At 50.9% G+C, this 25,388-nt stretch overlaps 1 protein-coding gene across 9 annotated transcripts in view; it reads right to left on the bottom strand.

Moving 5' to 3' along the window:
* The window catches only part of FGFR1 (fibroblast growth factor receptor 1), a 50,101-nt gene extending 25,967 nt beyond the window's left edge, over positions 1-24,134 (bottom strand). For 7 of the 9 annotated variants that reach the window (XM_061404506.1, XM_061404505.1, XM_061404504.1 and 4 more), the window contains exons 1-2: positions 23,744-23,827; positions 15,334-15,512 (exon numbers count right to left, since the gene is read on the bottom strand). In XM_061404506.1, the coding sequence (XP_061260490.1) occupies positions 15,334-15,424 (91 nt within the window). In that variant the 5' untranslated portion in view covers positions 15,425-15,512; positions 23,744-23,827. Of the gene's footprint in view, positions 1-15,333; positions 15,513-23,743; positions 23,828-24,049 lie in introns of those variants that run through there. The other 2 variants (XM_061404503.1, XM_061404501.1) reach the window with 1 other exon arrangement.
* Between the last annotated feature and the right edge of the window lie 1,254 nt (positions 24,135-25,388).

The raw sequence follows: 25,388 nt of genomic DNA on the forward strand, positions 1-25,388 counted from the left end.
AATGCCCCTTATTTGAGAATAAAGGTAATAGACATCTTTTATTTATTTATTGGCAGAACTGTGTGGGGATCTTAGTTCCCCAACCAGGAATCCAACTTACGGCTTGCTACATTGGGAACTCGGATTCTGGGAGTTTTAACCACTGGACCACCAGCAGTAGTGTTTTAAAAGGCAATGGTGTACAAACTGGTTTACCAGGTGGAGTGTCAGCTGGGAAGGTGAAAAGTTCTGGAGCTGGACGGTGGTGATGGTTGTACAACAATGGGAACGTATTTAATGCCACAGAACTGTACACTTAAAAAAGGTGAATTTTACAGTAGGTATATTTTACCATAATAAACAGTATTGGTCGTGGACAATGTTAAGTTTTGTTTTTTTTTTAAGATGTTCTTACATGGCAAAATAAGTTGTCAACCCAAAATATTGGGAGGTGGGGATTTGGCTCGTGAAATCTAAAATCTGACGGGAGCTGGTGATGGACAGGGAGGCCTGGCGTGTTGCAATTCATGGGGTCGCAGAGTCCGACATGACTGAGCGACTGAACTGAACTGAATGGCCTCTCCACAGATTGGGAGGTAAGCGAGGGGCCAGAGGGCCCATGGACATACCATATATTCATTCTCTCTCACCTTCATATTCACCACGAAAGTCGAGCATTTCATCCTGTTTTCAGAAGCTCCAGTACTTTGGCCACCTCATGCGAAAAGCTAACTCACTGGAAAAGACCCTGATGCTGGGAAAGATTGAGGGCAGGAGGGGATGGGGGTGCAGAGATGAGGGAGCAGTTGGACGGCATCACCGACTCGATGGACAGGAGTTTGAGCAAGCCCCGGGAGACAGTGATGGACAGGGAAGCCTGGTGTGCTGCAGTCCATGGGGTCACAAAGAGTCGGACATGACTGAACAACAACAAACAAAACTGTTTTCAGAAACTGAAAGAGCGTGGTTTAGGGATTTTTCTCCCTGAGATGAAATGGCTCTCAGATGGAGCAGGTAGAAGAACCAGGACCAAAGGCTGCCTGGGGGGTCAGTGTCCACACTGGAGACTCCTGTGCTCAGATGAACTGGGGGATCTAGAACAATAAGCCTCTCAGGAGAGACCACCTACTGTGGGCAGGGTTCACATTCCGGGTGTCCTAAGAAATGAGAGCCCCCTTTGAAACTGTCAAAACCACTTAGTCCCAAACTCTGCTTGAGCCCCAAATGGTTGCAGAAAGAGTACTGGCATGGAAGTCGCTGGGAGGACTGCGTGACCTAGGCCAAGTCATCCCTCTCTAGGCCTCCGTGTCCTCAACTCTGAGATAGGAAGGCCGACTGGACAAGCCCTAATTACCCCCCGCCTGGCCCGCAGCTCTAACCAACGTTCTAAGTTTCAACCCAGCCTTGGGAATTGAATACCAATCACTGTGTCCCCTCGGCCCCTACCAGCACAGCACTCCGTCTTCAGTGAAGGAAGACAAGAGAGTTCAAGTTACTTTTCCTTAAAAGAGGGAGGGGACTTCCCTAGTGGTGCAGTGGTTAAGACTCTGTGCTTCCACTTAAGGAACTAAGATCCCACCTGCCTAAGTAAGACACAAGGATGTAACAGCAAAGAGAATATAGTAAACATTAAAGAAAAGAAAAAGCAGCAGCATGTGACCAAAATGAAACAGGTAAGACGCAAGAATGTAACTTACAGGGCTTCACCCTCCCCACCCCCAGCCCACGACGGCTCAGCAGGTAAAGAATCCGCTTGCAGTGCAGGAGGCACAGGTTCGATCCCTCGGTCAGGAAGATCCCCTGGAGAAAGAAATGGCAACCCACTCCAGTATTCTTGCCTGGAGAACTCCATGGACAGAGAAGCTGGGCGGGCTATAGCTTTGCCATGGGGTGGCAAAGAGTTGGTCACTGAGTAACTAAGCACCATAAACATGTAATATAAAGCACAGAAAATAGAGTCAATATTTAAAAAAAGAAAGAAAGAAAAAGAAGAGGGGATTCCATTTTGGCCACAGAGTTATAGCCACCAGCACCTTCAATACATGTCTCTCTTCATCTTTTCCCTCTGGCCTAAGATGTTCCAGAAGAAATCTCAGAACTGAGGGTGTGGGGTAGCCCAGAGACTATGACTGAATAAGCTAGGAACCCAGGTATTCTAGAAGAATTTATCTTTTTTTTTTTGATACTCACTAGCTAGGCAAATAAATTTAAAAAATGGACTGGTAGTCAGTGGGTAGTGGCGAAAGACTAACATTATAAAATAAATGCCTCTTCCAAGTGTACCTTTCAGGCATTAAGAGAGGCTTGAGAGAGCAAATAACATGGACTAAAGTTTTGGATGCCGAAGAGAGAATTTCGTTCAGTAGGTTAGTCAAGGAACCTGACTCTTTAAAAGCTAATTCCTAAAACTGAAGGGAAACAAACCTTAATCCCCAAAGTAAACCCTGAAGTTGTATATACAAGGGGCAGACATTTCTGAACGCAAAAGGTCCGATGATGGGAGAGCTGATGACATTCCAACGGCAGTGATAACTGACTTCAAGCCCTAAGCAAAGCAGGAGGGCGTTTCCTTCCCTCCAGACAGGCCTTCAGACAACTCTCTACTCCTCGTCTTCCTTCCTCCGAAACCCCCCAGCATTCAGACTCAGCCCTCTTTACCCTCCTCACCTCCCAGTACAGAGGTTAGAGTCATAGGCACCTATATTAAACAGACCCAAGTCAACTCCAGATCCTCCATTTATTTTAGCTGTTTAACCTTGGGGAGTGTTCATTTGACCTCTGAGTCAGTTTCCTAAACATCTACCTTGTAGACTTTTTGAAGTGAGTGAGAATTAAGAGATATCAGAGATTCTCAAAGTGTGATCCCCAGACCAGCAGCATCCACATCTTTGGGGACCTTGTTAGAACCACCTGGTAGGGGTCCCATTGCAGGCTCCAGAGCTCTAGGGGTGGACATGGGTTTTTAACAAGTCTACCGGGTGATGTCCCTGCAGCGAAAATCTGAGAACCTGCAGAAATGAGAACGCAGAAAACTGCATTAGGTGACATAAAGGGCTCAATATGGGGTAGCAGTAATTATTTCTCACCTATTTGCTGTACCTTTTCATTGAAAAGGATTTCATTCCTATCTTCCCTATTTTTAAAATTGGAAATTGTTGGTATTTTCCCCTCTAGTTCCTTTTTTAAAAAAAGTAGGAGTATGGATTTTTTTAAATGGGGGGTCCCCTGCTGCTGCTGCTGCTGCTAAGTCCCTTCAGTTGTGTCTGACTCTGTGCGACCCCATAGATGGCAGCCCACTAGGCTCCTCTGTCCCTGGGATTCTCCAGACAGGAATACTGGAGTGGGTTGCCATTTCCTTCTCCAATGCCTGAAAGTGAAAAGTGAAAGTGAAGTCCCCTGGATTTTGCTTTTCAGTATTAATTAATTTATCTGACTGTGCCGAGTCTTAGTTGCTGCACTCAAGATCTTTGATCTTCCTTGCAGCATGTGGTATCTAGTTCCTTGACTAAGATCTAACCTAGGCCCTCTGCATTGGGGGGAGCTTGGAGTCTTAGCCACTGGACCACTTCCATTAGGGAAGTCCTAATGGAGTATAGTTGATTTACAATGTTGTGTTAGTTTCTGTTGTACAGAAAAGTGAATCAGATATATATATATATATATACACACATGTAGTGGTAGCGGCGTTAATTGCTCAGTTGTGTCCGACTCTTTGCGATCCCATGGACTATAGCTGGCCAGGCTCCTCTGTCCATGGAATTCTCCAGGCAAGAATACTGGAGTGGGTCGGCATTCCCTTCTCTAGAGGGATTGACCCAGGGATTGAACCTGGGTTTCCCACATTGGAGGTAGATTCTTTATCATCTGGTCAGAAACGCGCGTGCACACACACACACTCTTCTTTAGATTCTTTTCCCATATAGGTCATTACAGAGTATTGAGTAGAGTTCCCTGTGCTTTACAGAAGGTTCTTATCAGTTGCAAGTATCTTTTTTAAAAAAAGAAAATGGATGGTTACTTCCCTGTGCATTCATGCATGCATTCATTTATTCAAAAAGTATTAACTGAGTGCCTAATACATATCAGACACTAAGGTGCTGGAGTGAACAAAAAACAGAGCAAAACCTCTGCCTTCCTGATATATATGTGCACACATGTCACCGCCCCCTAACAGTGGTCAGCTTGTCCTTTCACTTTAGGGAAGAAGCCTTCTCCTGTGGCTTCAGATGTCCTCATAACCTAGGTTTTATGTCCTTATTTGAGGTTGTCTTTGGGTGACTCTTCTTCAATGAGTCACTTACTGTATTTTCCTACGTGGAGTCAGAGTGACACTGGCTGGGGCTGAGCCTGACCCACGGCGAGGCTGGGGCAGGGATGCCCTTTGTCCTGGGCGTCCAATCCAGAGGGGACACCAAGACGTGCAGGCTTTTCCCCCAAACGTCATACAGACAGTTACTGACAGAACTGAAACAGGGGCTTCCCTGGCGGTGTAGTGGTTAAGAATCCGCCTGCCAATGCAGGGGACATGGGTTCGATCTCTGGTCCAGGAAGGTCCTGCATGCTAAGGAGCAACTAAGCCCGTGCGCCATAACTATTGAAGCCCTTGAGCTCTAGAACCCGTGTCTAGACACGTGTCTAGACAAGCCACCGCAATGAAAAGCCCTTGCATCCCAACTAGAGAGCAGCCCCTGCTCACTGCAACTAGAGAAAGCCCAAGGGCAGCAGGAAGACCCACTGCAGCCAAAAATAAATACATAAATAAAGTTAAAAAAAAATGAAGTACTTAACACGGATGTGTATTTCCTATGTTTGGACTAATGAAAAATATAACTCTTAAGAAAAAAAAAGAACTGGAAGAAAATATTTACCAAATAACTTACAATAAATGTGTGTTCTATTCTTGGGACACACTTCAGACAGAGTACTACAAATTAATATATACGCTGAATATTCTTTCAATTTAAGTATTTTGTGACTGGTCCAAGTGCATTATAATATATATATTTTTTAAAATATTACTTTGCTAAATATAAACACTAAGAAAAACAAAATTTCAAGACCCTATCACCTTGTGGATTTTTCTTTGCATTTCTTCATGTTTTAAATATAAAAAAAATATATTATAATATATATATACATACATACACACACACACACACACACACACACATATATATATATTTGTGGGGGCTTCCCACATAGTACTGGTGGTAAAAAACTCTGCATACGAATGCAAGAGACATAAGAGACATGGGTTCGAACCCTGAGTCAGGAAGATCCCCTGGAGGAAGGCATAGCAACCCACTCCAGTACTCTGGCCTGGAGAATCCCCATGGACAGAGGAGCCTGGCGGGCTCATGGGATTGCAAAGACACAACTGAAGCGACTTAGCACACATGCACACAAATACTGGTAGCCTCAAAAGGACACTAGAGCTCAGGCCTGCTGAGCCTTCTAGCCATGTTTATTCTCATCTATCAGACACTGTTGGACCGTTTTAGAAGCACTCCAGGTGGTTTCATGTCCAGACAACACACTATATTCAAAACAAGTGCGACCAACAAGGAAAACTCAAGGTGTGGACTCTGACGCTTTTAGAGACCTCTAATCCCAGACCTTCGCCAGGTAGGAGGTCTCAGCTACACTGGGAGAGGCTGTTTTTGTTCCATTGGTTATTCTAGGCTAGGGAACCACTTTGACTGGGGCGGCTCACAGACCTATGAGCAATGCACAGCCTCACAGTCAAGAGCGGAAGAATGTCCCACAAGAAATGGCACAAGGTAAGCAGCCTTACCCCAATCACACACATGTATGTCCCACCCCAGAAAGGGAGGTGACGCCTACTTCCTGTGAGACAAAAGCGACCAACCTAGCAGCATTTAAATTGTAACGCTGGTCTGCCTGAATTCTGGGGAGAAACCCAATTTGATAGAGTTGTCGTACACTGGAAAAAAATTTACTGGAGTCAGACCTACCTGAGCCTGAATTCCACTTTCCCCTCTCATCAGCTGTGTGTGTTAGCAGCTCAGTAGTGTCTGGCTCTTTGAGACTGTGGACTGTGGCCCCGCCAGGCTCTTCCGTCCATGGGTCCTCCATGCAAGAATACTGGAGTGGGCTGCTAGTCCCTTTTCTAGGCCCATCAACTCCATGACTTTAGATAAATTACTTAACTCCCTGAACTTCAGTTTCCTCATCTGATTATGGAAATAAAACCTATGGGCAAGGGACTGGTGTAGAGGTAAAAATATGTAAAGGATGCAGAATGTGAAAATGTAATAAACAGTATTAATTACAATTTTTAAAGATCTTAACTGGTTATCACCTTTCTGGGGCAGTTTGGTACTATGTAATCACAACTTTTTGGAAAAGGTCAGTTTTCAGTCCAATCCCAAAGAAAGGCAATACCAAAGAATGCTCAAACTACAGCACAATTGCACTCATGTCATATGCTAGTAAAGTAATACTCAAAATTCTCCAAGCCAGGCTTCAGCAATACGTGAACCATGAACTTCCAGATGTCCAAGCTGGTTTTAGAAAAGGCAGAGGAATCCAGAGATCAAATTGCCAACATCCACTGGATCATCAAAAAAGCAAGAGAGTTCCAGAAAAACATCTATTTCTGCTTTATTGACTATGCCAAAGCCTTTGACTGTGTGGATCACAATAAACTGTGGAAAATTCTGAAAGAGATGGGAATACCAGACCACCTGACCTGCCTCTTGAGAAACCTGTATGCAGGTCAGGAAGCAACAGTTAGAACTGGACATGGAACAACAGACTGGTTCCAAACAGGAAAAGGAGTACGTCAAGGCTGTATATTGTCACCCTGCCTATTTAACTTATATGCAGAGTACATCATGAGAAACGCTGGACTGGAAGAAACACAAGCTGGAATCAAGACTGCCAGGAGAAATATCAATAACCTCAGATATGCAGATGATACCACCGTTATAGCAGAAAGTTAAGAGGAAGTAAAAAGCCTCTTGAGGAAAGAGAAAGAGGAGAGTGAAAAAGTTGGCTTAAAGCTCAACATTCAGAAAACGAAGATCATGGCATCCGGTCCCATCACTTCATGGCAAATAGATGGGGAAACAATGGAAACAGTGTCACACTTTATTTTTTGGGGCTCCAAAATTGCAGCCATGAAATGAAAAGACGCTTACTCCTTGGAAGGAAAGTTATGACCAACCTAGATAGCATATTGAAAAGCAGAGACATTACTTTGCCAACAAAGGTCCATCTAGTCAAGGCTATGGTTTTTCCAGTGGTCATGTATGGATGTGAGAGTTGGACTGTGAAGAAAGCTGAGTCCCAAAGAATTGGTGCTTTTGAACTGTGGTGTTGGAGAAGACTCTTGAGAGTCCCTTGGACTGCAAGGAGATCCAACCAGTCCATCCTAAAGATCAGTCCTGGGTGTTCTTTGGAAGGAATGATGCTGAAGCTGAAACTCCAGTACTTTGGCCACCTCTTGCGAAGAGTTGACTCATTGGAAAAGACTCTGATGCTGGGAGGGATTGGGGGCAGGAGGAGAAGGGGACGCCAGAGGATGAGATGGCTGGATGGCATCACCGACTCGATGGACATAAGTCTGAGTGAACTCCGGGAGTTGGTGATGGATAGGGAGGCCTGGCGTGCTGCGATTCATGGGGTCACAAAGAGTCGAACACGACTGAGGGACTGAACTGAACTGAACTAAATCACAACTTTTAGAATGTATTGAAAAGATTTTAGAATGTATCTAAAATCTTTGGATACATGGACAAATTTTATTTGTGAAAGTATGTTCACTTAAGTGCAAACTGTTGAAAATAGCTTAAGTGCCCAATAGTGAGGACTGCATGAATAAATAAATCTTGTACATCTATACTTCTGTGTAGTTACTTGAGCATGATGGAAACATCTCTGCAAGGCAATAAGTACCTGCTTATGTTACACACTAGTATATAATGTAAAAATTACCTGTTTGAAAAGTCACGTTGTATAAATGTAGAAAAAAACTAAAGAAATAGATTCGTTGTTAACAGTGATTCTTTTCGGATGGTGGGTATATAAGTTTTTCTCTGTGCAAGCCTATATTTTCTAAATTTTCTATAATGAAATATTCCTTTTTTTTTTGATGTGGACCATTTTTAAAGTCTTTTTTGAATCTGTTACAAAATTGAGTCTGTTTTATGTTTTGGTGTTTTGGCTGTGTGGCATACAGCTTGGATCTTATGCTCCACGTGGATCTTAGCTCCACAACCAGGGATCAAACACCCACCCCCTGCATTGGAAGGCAAAATCCTAACCACTGGACCACCAAGGAAGTCCCCCAAATATCCCTGGTTTAAAAGAGCAATAAAAACATTCTTTCTAATTGCCCAGAACTTTGCTCTGGTGAAGGAAACAGCCATATATTAAATAATGTAAGGCAGGGGAAAGTCAGTGCTAGATTGAATGCTACACAAAAAGGAGAGAGAAAAAAAAGTGATTTATTTGGAAACAGAGGAGGGCTTCAATCGGGAGATGGCCCTTAAGTTACACCTTAAGCTAGGAGTAGAAACGACAGAGTGAAAGCAGGAAAGGCTAGGGATGAACACTTCCGCTAAAGGACCAGGATAAACAATGGTTATAATTGCATGTGCGTGCTGTATTAAACAAAAAAGAGGGAAGCCTTGTTTGGTCAGATGGATGAATGGATGGTAGAGAGGGAAGGAAGGAAGGTGATTGGGTGGGAAGGAAGGAGGGATGGCGGGAAGGGAAGGAGAAAGGAAGAAAATGTGATCAGTAAACAAATGGCAAAGAGACCATTAGCCAGAGGCTAGTTTTTAACCCTGGAGAACACAGAGGAAGGGATAAAGGCTTCAGTTCAACTTTCGTTGTTGATCAAGTATGTGAAGCTTTAGCACTGATGGTTTTTCATCTCTTTCCCTGCCCAAACTCATGACCACTAATGTCCAGTCTTCACCGAACTCCTTGACCCTCTCACCCACTTGAGGCTCAACACGCCTACACATTAGGGCCCGGGAAACACAACCACATTCACGCCAACACTCACCTCCTTTTTTTACACAACCTGTCCCAGGAGGCTTGGCCATGCCACAACACGTGGGCTCGGGAAGGAGCACTGCGTTTCCAGCTCCACCCGGGCGATGGTTCTCAGTGCGTGGAACTGAGTGGATACAGCCCCATCCTGAGCTTTCCCGTTTGTAAAGAGAAAGCCTTTAAATGAAGGCAGGGGGCACCTCGTTTGGCAAGGGGGGCAACGAGGGTCAGTGTGAACCAAGAACAGGACAGGGGGGCTCAGGGAAGGAGCCACAACCAGCCTGCCCTGGGGGCACTGAGCCATCGTCCCCTGCTTACTTGGCCATCACCAGCTGTGAGTCAAAGCAAGCCTTCAAGTTCAGGAGCAGCCCAAGTCCAGGCAGTTTCTCCTAAGAAGAAACAGGGTGGGACTTCCTCCTGGCCTTAAGAGCCCATGTTGAGCAGTTGGCTTGCAGCTGAATCACTTGGGGGGCGCAGGTCGGGGAGAGGGTGGGCAGAAGGAAGGGAAGTGCGTGGAAGTGCCTTTTCTCCAGGACAAATAGGGAGGCCCGGGCAGCTGAATCCGGGAGATCAGCAGTGCCAGAAGCAGCTGGACTTTCCCGGTCAGCAGGGAAACAGCTGTCCCGCTGCCAGGCTTTCAGGAGGCAAGAGGCAAAGGTGGTGTCCACAGGGTGAGCTGGAGCCCCCAGAGGCCCCCGAGGACCGAGGCCCTGCGAAAACAGGGCGCAGCTGCCGGTCAGGCTCTCTGACCCTGGACCTCACCCTCCCGGAGCACGACTCCCCAGAACCCACTTCTCCCAAGGCCGTCTATCACCGCCCCAGACATGAGCCATCACTCACCTCCCCAGGGGCATCCCTGGTCCTCTCTCTCCCTCTGGTCCCTGCCCACCCCCCTCAACTCCAGGTGGGCGGCGGTCACAGAAGCCAGGGGGGACAGCAGCCCAGCCTGCTTCTCAGTGTGGGATCCCTCCCTTCCCCCTACCCCGGGCCAGGGCTCTGGACAGCCATTTGTTCTTCCCTGAGAAATTCCTCCTCCCTGGCTTCAGGGGGGAGCTGGCCGGCAGAGCCAGAGTGGAAAATCAGTGAAGCTAATGGTGCAGCAATGCAGGAGCCAGAGCCAAGAGCACGGCCCTGGGGTGGCTCTGCCCGGCGTGGTCAGGCGGACATGTGAGCCCTCCCCGCCTCCCTCAAAGCCTCTCCCGACCCCCACCCTCCACAAAGCTCCGCTCCAGAACACTTGCTCACGCACCCTTCTCGGGGTACAGGAGCCGCCCCTCCTGGGTGGGGGACAGAGATCGTCTGGGAAAGCGGGGGTAGCCCGGCGCCCCGCAGATTCCCAGGTCCTGAGATCCTCCAGCCTTGTTTGCCAGTGGCTCGCCCCGCATCGCCGCCCTCTGCTCCACGGAATGCCACCCGCCTTCCAGCACCGGGGAGAAGAAGCTTCCCTTCAACGCCCCCCACCCCATGTGAATCCGAAGCAAACAGGTTCTTTTTGCAAAACGATCTGATATGGGGGATGGGATGGGATAGCCACTAGATACACTGGCCCAGCGGACACCGGTCCTCTGGCCCTGCTGATCAGCTGCAGCCAGTGGGGCCACGGCCTGTAGGAGGACAGCAGTGAGATGCCTTCTGGTACTGATCTGGAGCTGCCGCCTGTAGCCAGGTTGAAATGCATACCGCTTTGGGCCCAGCAGAGCTGGGGGAACCCCTGGGGAGTTGCCTGGGGCGGCCAGGGCCTGGGACTGGACTTGAAGCTGGGGTGATGTCTCCTGCACCACTCGCTGCCTCCCCCACGGGCCCAGGTTTCTGCAGCACACAAAGACAAAGCCTCGCTTTGTGGCGCCCGGCTTCCAGGGGGCTTGCAGCCAGAAATGGAAACGTGCGGCTTTTCCATTAAGGGTAACCTCTCCCCCTTCAACCGGCCACCAGACTCCTTCAAATCTGGGTAGGTGGGAGGAGCTGTAAAACCCCAGCCACTAAACCATTTATTAGTTGCAGGTTTCTGAGCATGTAGGCAAGTATTTTGAGACTCATGTTGTGCCCTCCACCATGGGGTCTGGGGGTTTCAGCCCAGGTTATTGCTTTGAAAAAAGGGCAGGACCCCCACCCCAGCTATGTGACAAGTGGTCTTGCAAGCGGTTTTGGATTCGTCCACTTGCTTTTCTCCAAGTCTTATTCTAAAAGAGAGAAAAATACATAGAAACAAGCCTCTTCAAGCTCAAAGTGTCTTTCAAGCCAGTGCTTATCTTTTTAAAGGGGCATTCTTACTCCTTGGCCCATGAGCCCGCTTCGGTCTCCCCCTACCACTCCCCCACAAAGCCTGGTCTGAAACCAGCTCAGCCTCTTTAAGATCCCAAACCTTAAAGAGAAGGGAAAGGAGAGGGGGAGAAGGAGGGAGGCTGGTTTTCCTGGAACCCTTATTAAATCAACTTTCCAAGGACAGCCAGAAACTCCAGGCCCTCCCCACTCCCCGAGGAGCATTTGCAGACTGGGGGAGGGGCTCTCAAGACACACACACACTCACCACTCTCACTCACAGCAAAGCCTCTCTGAAGGGGAAAAGCTCTCAGTCAGTGGGAGCAGGGTTTGAGGTAGTTTGTCTTAAACTTTTGGGCAAACCTTTTTTATACAGTCCAGTCTTTTCTGAGGACAAGAGCGGCATTGTCATTCAACAACCAGCAGTAATACTTTACATTTATGAGATACCTTATAGTTTACAAAGCACAGAGAGAGATTTCCCCTTAGGGTTTCAGACAGTGGGGGCTGTGGTCTGCCATCACTAAGCTCAGGATGGATAATCATGGGGAGGGGCTGACTCAACCAAGCAGGGACCCGATGCCCATCAAGACGAGTGGATTTCCTACTTCTGCATCCTAAGGTGTTCCAAGCGTGGCCATGAAGCAAGCCCCTTATCACCTGATGCTTCCCCGGAAAAGGTACCCACAGCTCCCACATACGGTTCATTGACTATGTCCAGCCAGGGTTCTGAGAGCTTTGCAGACATTCACATCTGATATTCACAAGGATCTCTGGAGTAGATGTTCATTACCAATAAATATTGCAGAGTGGCGGAGAGGGACAGTCAACAGGCAACAGTCGGTAAGAAACGGAGCCAAAATCCAAACCAGGGCAGTCCAGGGGAAACTTCATGCCCATAGTACATGAACATAACATACACGAATGCTCACAGCAGTTTTAGTAATAACAGCCCAAAGTGTGAACAGCCCAAATGGCCACCACCAAGTGAAGGGATACACATTCACCAGGTAATTTCATTATGAGAAATTCTAAAGTAGGCAAAATTAACCTGCAGTGACACCAAGTAGATCTGCCATTGCCCGAGCCCAGTGGACTGCAAAGGGGGCACGAGGCAAGGTTTGGGGATGATGAAAATGTTTCATGTCTTTTTAACTGAGGGTGTAGTTACGTGGGATAATACTATATTTATCAAACACACCGAGCTCTACACTTACGATCAGTGCATTTTACAGAATGTAAGTGATACCTCAGTTAAGCTGAATTTTTTTAAAACATGGCACTATTCCTTCCTTCATCACCGCCACATCGCCTCCTAACAGCCCCCTCTCCCACCCCCTCCCTCCTGTTCAGGGGAGCAGGGACTTCGTCCTGACCAAGACTTCCAGCGCACAACCCCCCGCCCCCACCCGCCCCCAGCTTCCTCTCCCAGTCTGGACACAGCCAGAAGCTTCAAGGACTCTTTCCCCCTGCCCTCCACTCCTTATCCTTGGACCCTTGGACATTCCTTTTCTGTTTACCGGAGCCCAGGCTCGAGATGCTTACTATTCAGTTTCTCTACCCTTCATTCCCAGGCTGCAAAAGGGTTTGTTAGAGAAAGTGGGCAAAAATAAAAAACAACTTTGGGGTTGAGCGTAAACTCATATCCTCAAACCTAACCCACCCCTCTTCATGGCTGCCCATTGCTGTGGCTGACCCCAATTTCTACCTGCTCCTCACAAACCTCCCATCCTGACTCACCTCCTTTACACTCGCCTTGTCTGTCTCTGAGGCTTCCCTGGTGGCTCAGACCGTAAAGCATCTGCCTGCAACGCAGGAGACCTGGGTTCGATCCCTGGGTTGGGAAGATCCCCTGGAGAAGGGAATGGCCACCCACTCCAGGGTGGCCCTACCCTTGCCTGGAAAATCCCAGGGACGGAGGAGCCTGGTGGGCTATAGTCCATGGGGTTGCAAAGAGTCTAATATGACTTCTCTTTCTCTATCTGTGTCTCTGAACCTACTGAAGCCTATAGGTTTTATTTCTATAGTATCTCTGCTGTTTTTCCTTCCTTTACAACCCTCAACCCTAGTTCACTCCCTTTTTCCAGCTAGACATGCAAAAACAACTGTTAAAGTAACTCGCCTCTGGGGACTTCCCTGGTGCTTCACTGGTTAAGAATTTGCCTTTCAATGAATGCAGGGGACATGGGTTCAATCCTGGGTTGAGGAACTAAGTTCCCACAAGCCATGCGGCAACTAAGCCTGCCACAACTAGAAAGGCGCCCGCGTGCTGCAGCCAAAAAATAAAAGTAACTCATCTCTCTGGCAACAGTGGCGGCAGCAGTCATAACTAATCCATGCTTTACCAGCAAATGCTTTATGTGGATTATCTCACTGCATCCTGTGTCATTCTCCCCATTTTAAAGATAAGCAAGCTAAGGCTTAGTGTGTTTGAGTCATTTGTCAAAGCACGTAACGCTGCTATTAAGCGGTGGAGCACGACTGGAACCTAGGTCTGTCTGACTTCTTCCTCCCATTCGTCCAAACCCAAATGCTTGAAAATCTGAAAGCTGGATCATGTCACTTTCTGCTCAAGATTTTTCAAGACTCCCAGTATTTACCCATTTAAGTACAGTTTCCTCTGCAGGGGATTAAGGCTTCCATTCGCTAACTCAGTCCAATTTTTCCAGGCATGATGTCCTCCAACTACCTATGCATCAGGTGAGTCATTCTCAGAACGCTTTATACATCCTGCCCAGCACCCCCTCATGCTGTTCCACCTGGAACACCCCGAATTTCCTTCCCAGCCCCTGCCCATCCCTCTGGACCATTTCAGAAGCTCTCTGCTGCCCCGCTTCCCTGGCATTCCCACTGCACTTTGTTATAACTCTGCTGTGTGGTCTAAACACGGTCCACCTTGAATTTAGCTGTCTTTGTACCTGTCACCCTCTACCTGATGGTGAACTCCCTGTGGGTAGGATGGCCCCCTCTGCCCCACTTAGGGTCTCCAATATGTTCCAGGTCAGGCCCTGCCTTCAGTTCTGTCATTGAATGCAACAGGTACCTGCTTGCTCCAGCCTGCTTGCTCCAGCTTCTAGAAAGCCCCCTTCACCCTTCTGCCTCCTTCTCCATCACCCTACAAGGGGATAAACACGCTCACTCTTCATCTGTCACTCACGCAGGTCCTGCGAGTGAGACTGGTGGCCCTTGACACGCAGTCACCATGTCACACGCATGCCTGAGCCCTTCACCCAGTGCCTGCCAACCTCCTCTGCTTCTGTCATCAGCTGCTGAGTCATAAGCCACACTACCTCTTGGCAGCAGAAATGCCCAAATATTAGTTCTCAAAGACCTTCAAAAGCTGCCAGGTGTGCCGTACCTGTAATCTCCACGAGGTATTTTCACAAGTCCGGAAAAATGCCATCAGCAGTGGGGGCAAATCTTTCCTGTTACTAAAAATCCCCCTGAGTTCCCAGTAAACTACAGGTCTCTACCAGCACCCTCGTCCCGCAGTGCTCTTCAAAATCTCTTTGAAATCCCTCCAGCAGTTTATCCGAAGCAAACCTCTTACCAAGCCTCCCAACAGGGCTTGTGAGACATGGTCAAGACAGACAGAATAGCAGGCATGTGGCCATGATGGCCAACCCTCATAAAAGACATGTCTTGGGAACGATTTCTAGAAGCCAGAGGTCTGTATGAAGCTCCCGCATCCCTCCACATCCTCTGTAGACCATCCAAGTTCTAAATCCAAATTCACAGGTCACCACACCCAACGGCACCGCCCAGCCCCCACTTTAGACACCATCCAGCTTAGGGAACTGGCTCTTGGGTTCCAACCAGCTCTTTTTTCAAGAGAAGAAAAGCACAGACCCACCCTGAGCATGTCACCTCTGGCAGATGGATGTCGTCGGCCTTTACAACCCAACCTCTGATGAAGCTGGCTGCATTTACTGGCAGGCCCCAGCCAGCTCAGGGGTTTCTCCTGCAGGCCCCCTGGGATGGAATCTGCCTGGCTGAGCACATCACATCCGGCCTGGCCCACCCTGCTGCTGAGGGCCGTGTGCCCGCGCTGGACCTCTGCCTGCGCCTTACCTTGCTCCGGCAAGGTCGGGGCCGGCTTGGCAGTGCAGAGCGTGGCTGTGACCAGCACGGCCCAGAAGAGGAGACACTTCCGGCTCCACATCCCAGTTCTGCGGTTAGAGGTTGGTGACCAGGCTCCACACCTCCATGGAGACTCCGCCGTGGGCTCGATCCTCCTTTGCAAGCTGACTCTGGGGAAAAGGAAAAAAAAAAAACAAAACCCCAAGTTAGGAGGGTCTGAATGGTGGGGTGGGGGGTCTCCCACACTGCAAGGAGAAAAAAAAGAGGGAAACCTGTCACACGACCACCCTGCCCAGAAGGTGCCCAAAGCAATCTCTTACTCCTTCAGACACAAAGAAGGGAATTGTTGTCCTGCCCCAACGCTGAACTGGAGGTTAGAAGCCTTAATTAGACCAAGGAGGGCTTTAATTCACTCCAACAACTATTTACTGAGTGTGGACTGTTTCCCATATTGGGAAAATTGTCATCAAGCTCCCCAAGGCATGATGAGCCCCACGATCGATTGTGCTGGGAAAGCGAACAGCCTCAGGAAAGTCTCCCAGAGGGGGCCCAGGGGTATGAATGTGACCTCTTCCAGGATAAGTCTTCATTCCCTCTAGGGCACACCAACCCTTGTGAGGGGTGAAGAGAGATGAGGAATCATAGAATAAGTCCCCAGACTGAGAGCCACGTGAGATGCTGACCCTCTCTGAACCCACACGGCAAGGAAGCTGAAATAAGCCATCTCCAGGGTGCTTTCTTTTTGTCTCCAAAACTGGACCCATCATGGGGACCTCTAGGATTCCAGCAGCTTTCCCTCATGGAGACAACACAACTCTCACCAGCTACTTAAACAAGGCTTCCAAGTGGGGAGCCGTGAGATGGGGAGCCCAGTTATCCCTGAGACCGAGAGGTGACAGCAGTCGTCCAGCAGAAATGGATCCAGACATGGGGAAAGGTCGTGTAGAAGAAGGTTTCTTGCAAGGCCTGACTCAAAGATGGCTCATGCCAACCCCAGTGAAAGGCAGGGACTTCGGCCCTTTATCCTTCTCCTGTCTGAAAGTGTTAGTCACTCAGTCACGTCCGACTCTTTGCGACCCCATGAACTGTAGCCCGCCAGGCTCCTCTGTCCATGGGATTCTCCAGGCAAGAACAGTGGAGTGGGTTGCCATTTCCTCCTCCAGGGGAATCTCCCTAACCCAGGGATCGAACCCAGGTCTTCCACATTGCAGGCAGATTCTTTACTGTGTGAGCCACCTAGGAAGTCCTTCTCATGTCTAGAGCAGCAACATGTAAAACAGTCCTCCAGGGTCTTCAGGATAATGGTCTTTGCTGCTCAACCTTTCCTAAGTGATAACCCTTCTGGGCACCATTTGGGCTGCAAGGGGATGACCCTCTCAGTCCTCCAGGTGGCTTTTGTCCTAAATACTCCAGGGAACCATCCGAGTTATTCAGAGAATCCACTTCCCCGGAACATGTCCTCATGTGGTGCTTCAGCCTGGCCTCCCCGGAGCCAGACAGGGCCCCTTGTGAGTGAGTCAGTCCCGGCTGGCAGAAAAACCCCTGGATTCCTGGCCTCGTTCTCAAGTGCCTGCCAGCGCGGAAGACGCAGGCGGTGCCTGCGTCCCTCCCAAGGCTTTCCTGAAATGTTTTAATGATTTCAAATCAAACGAGAAGTAAACATTTCTGTTTTTCTGAATTTAGGAAAAGGACTAGACGAGACAGAATCGAGTAAGTATTTACTGTACCTAAAACCCATGCCAAGTGTGGACTATGTACGATTTTAAACTATAAAACTTCAGCTCTTCTTCACTATGAACTTCGGGGAGGGTGGGAATTATTATTGCCCTTTAAGCAATGGGGAAACTGAGACTCAAAGAGGTTAAGTGCTTTGCCCAGGGTGGGCAAGAGGGGAGGCAAGAGCATGAGGTCTCCATCACCTGGGCTTTCAGAATACAGTGGGGATGATCAGGGACTTCCCTGGTGGTCCAGTGGCTAAGACCCATGCTCCCAATGCAGGGGACCTGGGTTCAATCCCAGGTCTGGGAACTAGATCTCATATGCTGCAATTAAGAATTTGCATGGGGACTTCCCTGGTGGTGCAGTGGTTAAGAATCTGACTTCCAAAGCAAGGGACCTGGGTTTGATCCCTGGTCAGGGAACTAAGATCCCACATGCTGAAGAGCAAAGAAGCCTGTGCGCTACAACGAGCCACAGCTAAGATCCGACACAGATAGAAAAAAAAAAAGAACTGCATGCTGCAACTAATTTATTTATTTGGCACAGCCAAATAAATAAATACAAATAAATATATATAAAAAAATGGCATGATCAAAACTGGCTCTACCGGATGAAAGCTTATTTTCTCCAGAGGGTAATTCCCCGTGTCTTACAGAAACCATGTAGATAAGGACAGATCCCAGGTGATTCTGGCAATGGGAAAGGGTTTTCTTTCTTTTTTTCCCCAACAATTTATTAATTGATTTACTTTACATTTGGCTGTGCTGGGTCTCTGTTGCTGCACTCGGGCTTTCTCTAGTTGCAGCAAGTGGGGGCCACTCCCTAGGTGCGGTATGTGAGCTTCCATTACAGTGGCCACTTTTGTTGCAGAACACAGCTCTAGGTGCAGAGGCTTCAGCAGCTGCAGCACGCGGGCTCAGTAGTGGCCCACGGGCTTAGTTGCTCCTCGACAAGCGAAGCTTTGATTCTCAACTTCTTGGCTCAAGAGAAAGACCCTTGGAAGCAGCTCCTGGGGGTACCATCTAGGACACAGGACAGGCCGGATCCCCAGCCAGGGACAGAAGTGATGCTGGCCAGAGAATATGCTGAAACCACCTTCCACATCTCGTTACATCCCAAAGATACACCAAATGCATGCAGGGCAGTCACCGAGAAAGGTACACCTGACTAAGAACCTCAATAAGTCCCCTAGAATGGCCAGAGTCAGGAACGAATTTTTAGTACCCAAGGAGAAAGGGTGGTATCATCTTGAGATGAAAAAGCTGGTTTTCAAAGGTAGCAGGGAGGCAGGTCCCACCACTACTTGATCACTCTGCCTACCCCCCCTGCCAACCCCCAAGAGCCTGGCCACCTCCTGGCAGGTGGGGTCTGGCTGCTGGCCGCTCTCTTTTTCGGCTCTGCAATCAACACATTTCAAACTAATCTGGCAGCTTCCCTGCAAAGTCTCTTCCGTTCCTCCCCTTCTGGGCACTGAGTCCCCAGTCTGTAAAACAAAAGATGTTCAGAAAACCCAGCTCCCTGGGCAACCCCTTCTGGAACCAGAAGGTAAGTTGGGTACACATCCTGCTGCGGAAAACACAGCGACACAGACCACTAGTCCACACGCTGTCTGGAACCCTAGGGACTGTCCCCTCCCCCTTCACCTCACCTTCTTCCCATTCTACTAATTAAGGAATTCTTTAAGTCCCTTAGGGACAGTCTCCTTCCTCCACTGCTTGACAGATGTGACCTGTAGCCCCGCAGGTGCACACAGCAGCTGGCCCCATCAGCCTCTCTCCAGCAGTTTCGTCTCCTGGGACTGGCAGCCCAGCTCTGGCTCTGGGTGCAGAGGTCCTCACTGGGGGGCGAGGAGGGGGAAAAAGAAGGAAGAGGGGCAGGGAGAGGACACGTGACATCTCGGTTTTCCCACTTGTCATCAGAGGGAGCTGAAATATTATAGTTGCCTTGCCTACACCACAGGGGGTGACAAGCCTTAAACCCGCAGCGTGGGTGAAAGGACTTGCTCTCTCCTCTTGAAAACACTAATCAAATGTAAGGAATTATCTATAAACATTGTGCTTTGAGTCACTCCTTGATAGCACTCTCAGGGGACTTTGGTAATTGGCAACCGGAGGACATGAACTTCCTGCCTTTGCAAAACCATTTCTCCCTCTCCAGTCTTTCCAAACCCCATACTCTAGACCTTGGGGTCCCGTTCCGTGTGGCCCCCATGGCTATGGAACCCTTAAAATGTGGCCAGTGCAAGTCGGAATGTGTTGGAAATGAAAAGTACGTACTAGAATGTACAGTCTCTCAATGATTTTTTAAAAATACTGATTACATGTTCAAATGATAATGTTTCACATATACTGGGCTAAATCAGATATATTATTGACATCCAGGTGAACTAATGAAAATGCACTTCACCTGTTCCCTTTTCAAATGTGGCCACTAGAAAACTCTGAGATTCCACGCGGCCTGTGTTACTCTATAGGGGACAGGACAGCTCTGGGTAACTTCCACGGCCTGCCAAGCGCTTCTTCTTTGCCCTTCCTCTATCCTTGGCAGGCCACGCTCTCTCATTCCTCTCTCATTCTCTGAGCCCCACCTCAAACTGCCACGTCTTCCACAAGTCTTTCTTGGGCCTTTCGAGGATCCTCTGAATTTCCAAAAACGTCCATCATAGGGTGGCAAGCTCCTATAGAGGAGGGTCTGCATTGGTTTACTCCTTGCTAACACCCTTAGCACCTAACACCTACAGAGCGGATGCTGCTGCATTTGGTAACTGGATGAATAAATGAACAAAACAAAGAAGGGCCGATTGGAAAGAAACTGACAGAGCTGCGCTTGCAGAGAAGAGGTTGACAACGTCAGAGAAAATCGTCAGGCGTCCCTGTTAGCCAGCCAAACTCGATTACAAAGCATACCAACCCGGACATTTTCTAAACATCTTGATTCCTCAGACTTGAGGAAGTAATGCCAAAACTTTAATCCCTTTAGTTGGGAATAACACTTCTTAACAGAAATGGTTGCTTTTCCCCAAAGTGAGCATTCCCTACTCCCGGCGGAGAGTGGCAGGGCAAATACTCCACAAACACCCAACAGAACACACGCAGCTCGGCTTGCGAAACATGAGTGGGTCCAACAGAAACGCTCATTTAAAAGTTTTGAGTCCTTGTTAAAAAAAAAAGTGCCCAGATGTCCCTGGGAGTGAGGTATGTAAGAAATGAGTAATAAGAAGAGAAACTCTAACTGTCCCACCGTAATCTAGGAAGACTTGCCACTGAAGAAGGATGGCTTGTGGACCACCAGACGCTTGGAGGTGTTCACCCAGGTGAGGGCTGTTTTCTTGGAGCCCAAATGTGGCTCCTTGTAATTGCAAGTGGAATGGTGATGAGCAGGGGATTTCTATCTCAGGAAGATGTAACCTTAGGGGGAAAAGCAATTCTCTTAGTCCAGGTCGGCTTTTTAATCCTCTCTGGAAACCCCAGAATCTTCTCTGAAGCTCTGCATCTGGACTCCCAACAAGTCCTGGGGTTGACTCAGACCTTTTACAAAGCTCTTGGGAAGCCAAATGCAATACCTATTTCCCAAGAGGAAATTAAAACTCCTCTCCAGTGAGGTGAGGCCTTTTCAGAGTAAGATGTTTGAATCACTTACTCTGTAGCTCCTTTTCCTCCTGCAGCAACAGGCTGAAACCTTCCTAGGAAGCTCTTAACCACGGCCATTTTGATGAGAGAGATTAAAAAATGGAGACCTGAAGAAAGTGTTCAGAGGCCGCTAAAGGCCCAAGCTCACAGGAGCAAATCTCTTATTTTAGGATTCTTTTTTTTTTTTTCCAGGCCAAAACAAACAAAAAACACTCCCCAAACACCCCCAAACAAACCAAAAGCAGACAACTAAAAGCCAAAGCAGCCCAGCCTGCTCTCGGTGGCTGGAGGCTACCCCCTCTATTCTCAACTCCATCCTCCTGGCCTCTGGAGTCCACAGGAACAAAGCTGGACCAGACCTGAGAGAACATCTGGAGATGTTCTGATCCTCTGCCCCAGGAGGGGTGGGGCCATAGCACCTTCCAGGCTCCTTCTCTGTGTCTTCTCCTGCTTTTGGCTTCACTTGCTATTCTAAGGGTGCCTAACGGAACTTTCTCACATCCTCCATGGCCAGGAGCCAAGGAAAAGAAGTACCCAAGGCTGTCTACTTGGGAGCCAAAGAAAACAGTGCCCACTCTGGCCCAAATCCCATTCGTGAAAATGCCTCCCCAACGCGCATTTGTACGGGCACCGTCAGAGCAGACAGCGCGCGGCACGCACACTGTCCAAGTGGCTCTTCACCCGGATGACCCTCATTAAAAAGCTGACACTCCGCTATGACTAAGAATAAATGCAACAGATATTTCAACGAGCTCCTCACCCGATGCAGTATGCAACCATCGCCGGCTGGAGCCGAGACCCCCGGCAGCTTCCCAGTCCCCAAACACCTTGTATTCCTCGGAGGGGGGGGGGGGGCGGGGGGCGGTCCACGGCAGCAGCCCTGGAGGTCTTCCCAGCTAACTGGGGGCGGGGGCGGGGGAGGTGGGGAGAATACGTAAACAAGTCATTAGGGAGGCAGGCCATCCTCCCTAAGGTCTCTGGGTCTCCCCTCCAGCACCACCAAGGGCTCCCCCTGGGTCACTGGAAGGAAGGCTGATGACCCAGGCTTGGGGCGGGGGGTAATTAACCAGACAGAGGCACGTCCCAAGGGGCCCTGCTACTTAGCTTTTAAACAAGCCTCAGGGAGGAAACTGGGAGCCCGGGCCAATAGTTGGGGTGGGGGTGGGGGGAATGGCCACTTTCTGCCCCACAGTCTCAAGGCTAAGGTTGTACAATTTAGACGGTTTTCCAAAAAAAGCGCAGGGCCGGAGGTGCAAAGGATAGAGCGCCATCTGCGGAGGAAACAGTCACCTTAATTACCATGTCTAGAGAAAGTGCGATTTCATTACAGCCTCCGAACGACCGCCCAAAGGAGGAAACCAGAGAAGTGTTTTCAATTTGAAAGAGGCTGGAGAGGAGAGGGTGAGAGACCAACTCTCCCCACCCTCTCGCAACTTTGGAACCAGAAAGCGCTTTCCTGCCTCAAAGGGCAGAACCAAAAAACCCTCAACAGGCCAACCCCTTTCAAACCTGCGGCCGGCGCGGACTTGGTAAAACTCCCCACGTTAGCCTCCGGGAGCGGCCGCCCAAAGAAAGAACTCCTTCAAAACACCGAGGGAGCCACAGCCCGGGCCCCCCTCCCACGCCCAAGCCGCTGCGCCCCGGGCTCACTCCAGGGAGGGTGGAAAAGGGGACGCGTGACGCCACCGCCGGGCGGCCCGAGACCCGGCGGCGGGCTCCGGACAGGGTCAGACACTCCCGCCGCTCCGGCTCTAACTGAAAAGGGAGGAGACTGCAATGCTCCGGTTCCAGAAACTTCTGTCAGGGCCAGCTCTGGGTCAGACCGATGGCCAAAGAGGCCACCACTTATCCGATGAGACATTGTCACCCCCTAAACCTCGGCCCTCTCGCCGGCGATGCTTCTTTCTCGCACGAGCCTGAAAGCGCCAGTACAGCCTAAGTACCCTGGCATCCAGGGTAACTTCTTTTCTCCCCCAGTCCCAGCGCCTCGTCCCCAGGTCTTAAGAAAAACTCGTAAAGAGCGAGGTGATGAGGACAAGTTATAGGATCTCCGTTTCGATCCGGGGGAGGGGGCAGGGAGGAACAGGGACGTTCAAGCGGCTGCGGTGTACCCGGGTGGGGTGAAACGGAACCAGATGCGGCGGCTACATCTGGAAAATGGGGCGCGGCGGGGGGAGTGGTGGTGGTGAGGTGGGGGGAGACACGGCGGAAACTTTGAACAGGGCCAAAGCCTCTGGGTCCAGACAAGAGATGCAGGTTTCACCGCTCCCCAAGCCCCCGGCTCCCCAACCAGAGGCATCTGACTGCTTTCATAGGATCTGGGTTAAATGATTCCATCTACAACGTTAATAAATTCCTCTGCAAACGAAGGTTTCAGCCCCTCTCTTCTCCTCACCCCAAACATAGCGGGAAAGGGGAGCGGGAAGGGGGCAGAGGGTTCTGGGCCCGCGAAGCAACAAGCATCGGTGCCGAGCGAACCGCACCGGACAAAACCCTCATCCCTTCCCCCACCTCCTCGAACCAGATAGGAACTGACCAATCCCCTCCCCCCGACCCTGTAATGGGGCTTAACCTCACCCGCTGGGCGCCCTCCCCTTCCCCAAACTTCCGACCCTTTCAGAGAGGGACTAAGTCGGAGATCAGCGCCTCTGGAAAAAGGGAATTCCTTTCTCGCTCTTCGCTGAAGCAGCTTCAGCCATTTGGTGACGACACCCCCCTTTAAAACCGACTGGAAGAGAAGCGAACCGACCCCTCCACTTCCTTCCCCCTTCAGGCCCCCAGCCGCCCACCCGCCTGCTGCAGTGACCCCAGACTTTCCCGGAGATGGAAAAGGATTTAGGAAGACCCCAGATTTTTTCTTTTTCTTTGCGTTCCACCCAAAGCTACCTGCTGGATCGGGGAGACTCCCCTTGGGTGGACTAAAAGGAGATGGTGTGGAATGCAACACACACACACACCCCACCTCGCTGCCCACCCCCGCCTGCCTCCCCAGGCCCAGGAAACCCAGGACCGCCGCCGCCTCGGCCCCGGGCCCTGTCCCTCCCCGGACTCACCGCGGAGCCGCCGCCGCCGCCTCGCCAGCTCCCCAGCGCGAGTTGGCGGAAAAGTTGGGCGGCGGGACGGGCGCGGGGAGGGGGCGCAGAAGGCGACGCGAGCGGAGGGAAGGGAGGGGAGACAAAAGGGGGGCGCCGGGCGCTGGGCAGGGAGCCGGGGGTGGAGAGGGGCGGGTAACGAGCGGAGGGAGGCGCCGGATCCGACTGCTCTGCGGCGGGGAGAGCGCGCAGCCGGGAGGCTCCGGCGCCGGGGGGCCGCCCGGGACGCCGAGCCCGCCCCGGATCCGGGGGCGCCGCGGCTCTTACCTCACCCGGCGCTGCGGTTCCGCCTCTGGAGAGTCCGCCGTGGCTCGTGCGGGCGGGCGGGAGTCCGCGTCCCTGGCTCCGGCCCGCCGCCCCCGGGCTCCGCTCGGGTCCTGGCGGGGCCGCGAGAGCCCCCGCGGCTGGCGCTCGACTCCCGGTGGCGCTCGGGGCTCGGCGCCTCCAGCCCGGGCGGGAACAATGGAGCAGAAGCTGGTGCCCCGGAGGCGGGGCGGGGGGAGGGCTCCCGTCCGCCGCCCGGGGTCTCCAGACCCTGTGGCCCCCCCCTCTCCAGCACCGGGCGGCGGCCCTCAGGCTTCTGGCAGCCCGGACTCCATCGCCCGGCGGGGGCCCCGGCGCCGCGGCGTGCCCGACTGCCGCCCTGGTCCCCTGCGCCCGGTGGGGCGCCCCTCGGACCGGAGAAAAGTCCACGGGCTCCGCCGCTCTTCCAGCTGCGGCGCGCGCTCTCGGCCGGGGAAGGCGAGGTCGCCGCAATGCGCTAAGCGGAGTCTCGGGGCTGTCCGGACGTCGCCGCCCAGCTCTGGGCACAGCCCGGGCTCCTCCGCGCGCTGCGGCTGGACCAGACTTCGGGCTCCCGCGCCGCGCCGCCGCCACAGGCGAGGCCGCCGCGCCAGTGCCCGCAGGAGCGCTCCGAGCGCTATGCGCCGGCAAGGCGCGAGGGCTCCCTCTCTCACTCCCACCCCGCGCTGGTCCCACCTCCTCCTCCTCCCCCTGCCACTGCCTGCTGGGCCTTGTAGTTCTGAACCGAGGGCCCCCCGAGAAGGGGGGAGCGGATTGAGCCGCCCGGCGATCCGCTGCTCCTTTGCCTCAGTCTGTCTGGCCTCCTTTGACGCGCGTGCCCGCCCCTCCAACTGTACCCCTCCAGGAGGGCGCACGAATTTCGGGCCATGGACGGATGAGCAGTTGGAGGGATGGAGATGAGACCCTGAAGCCCTCAGGTTGCACATGGACTCTGACCGTGTGCCCTGGGGAAACGATGTTCTTGTTCTGTATCTCAGTTTTCACATCTGTGAAAGGGGATAGCAAAGAGATCAAACCAGTCAATCCTAAAGGTCAGTTCAGTTCAGTTGCTCAGCCGTGTCCGACTCTTTGCGACCCCATGGACTGTAGCACGCCAGGCTTCCCTATCCATCATCAACTCCCCGAGCTTGCTCAAACTCATGTCCATCGAGTCAGTGATGCCATCCGACCATCTCATCCTCTGTCGTCCCCTTCTCCTGCCTTCAATCTTTCCCAGCATCAGGCTCTTTTCCAATGACTCAGTTCTTCACATCAGGTGCCCAAAGTATGGGAGCTTCAGCTTCAGCATCAGTCCTTCCAGTGA

The sequence above is a fragment of the Bos javanicus genome, chromosome 27 (assembly GCF_032452875.1).
Source record: "Bos javanicus breed banteng chromosome 27, ARS-OSU_banteng_1.0, whole genome shotgun sequence".
NCBI lineage: Eukaryota > Metazoa > Chordata > Mammalia > Artiodactyla > Bovidae > Bos > Bos javanicus.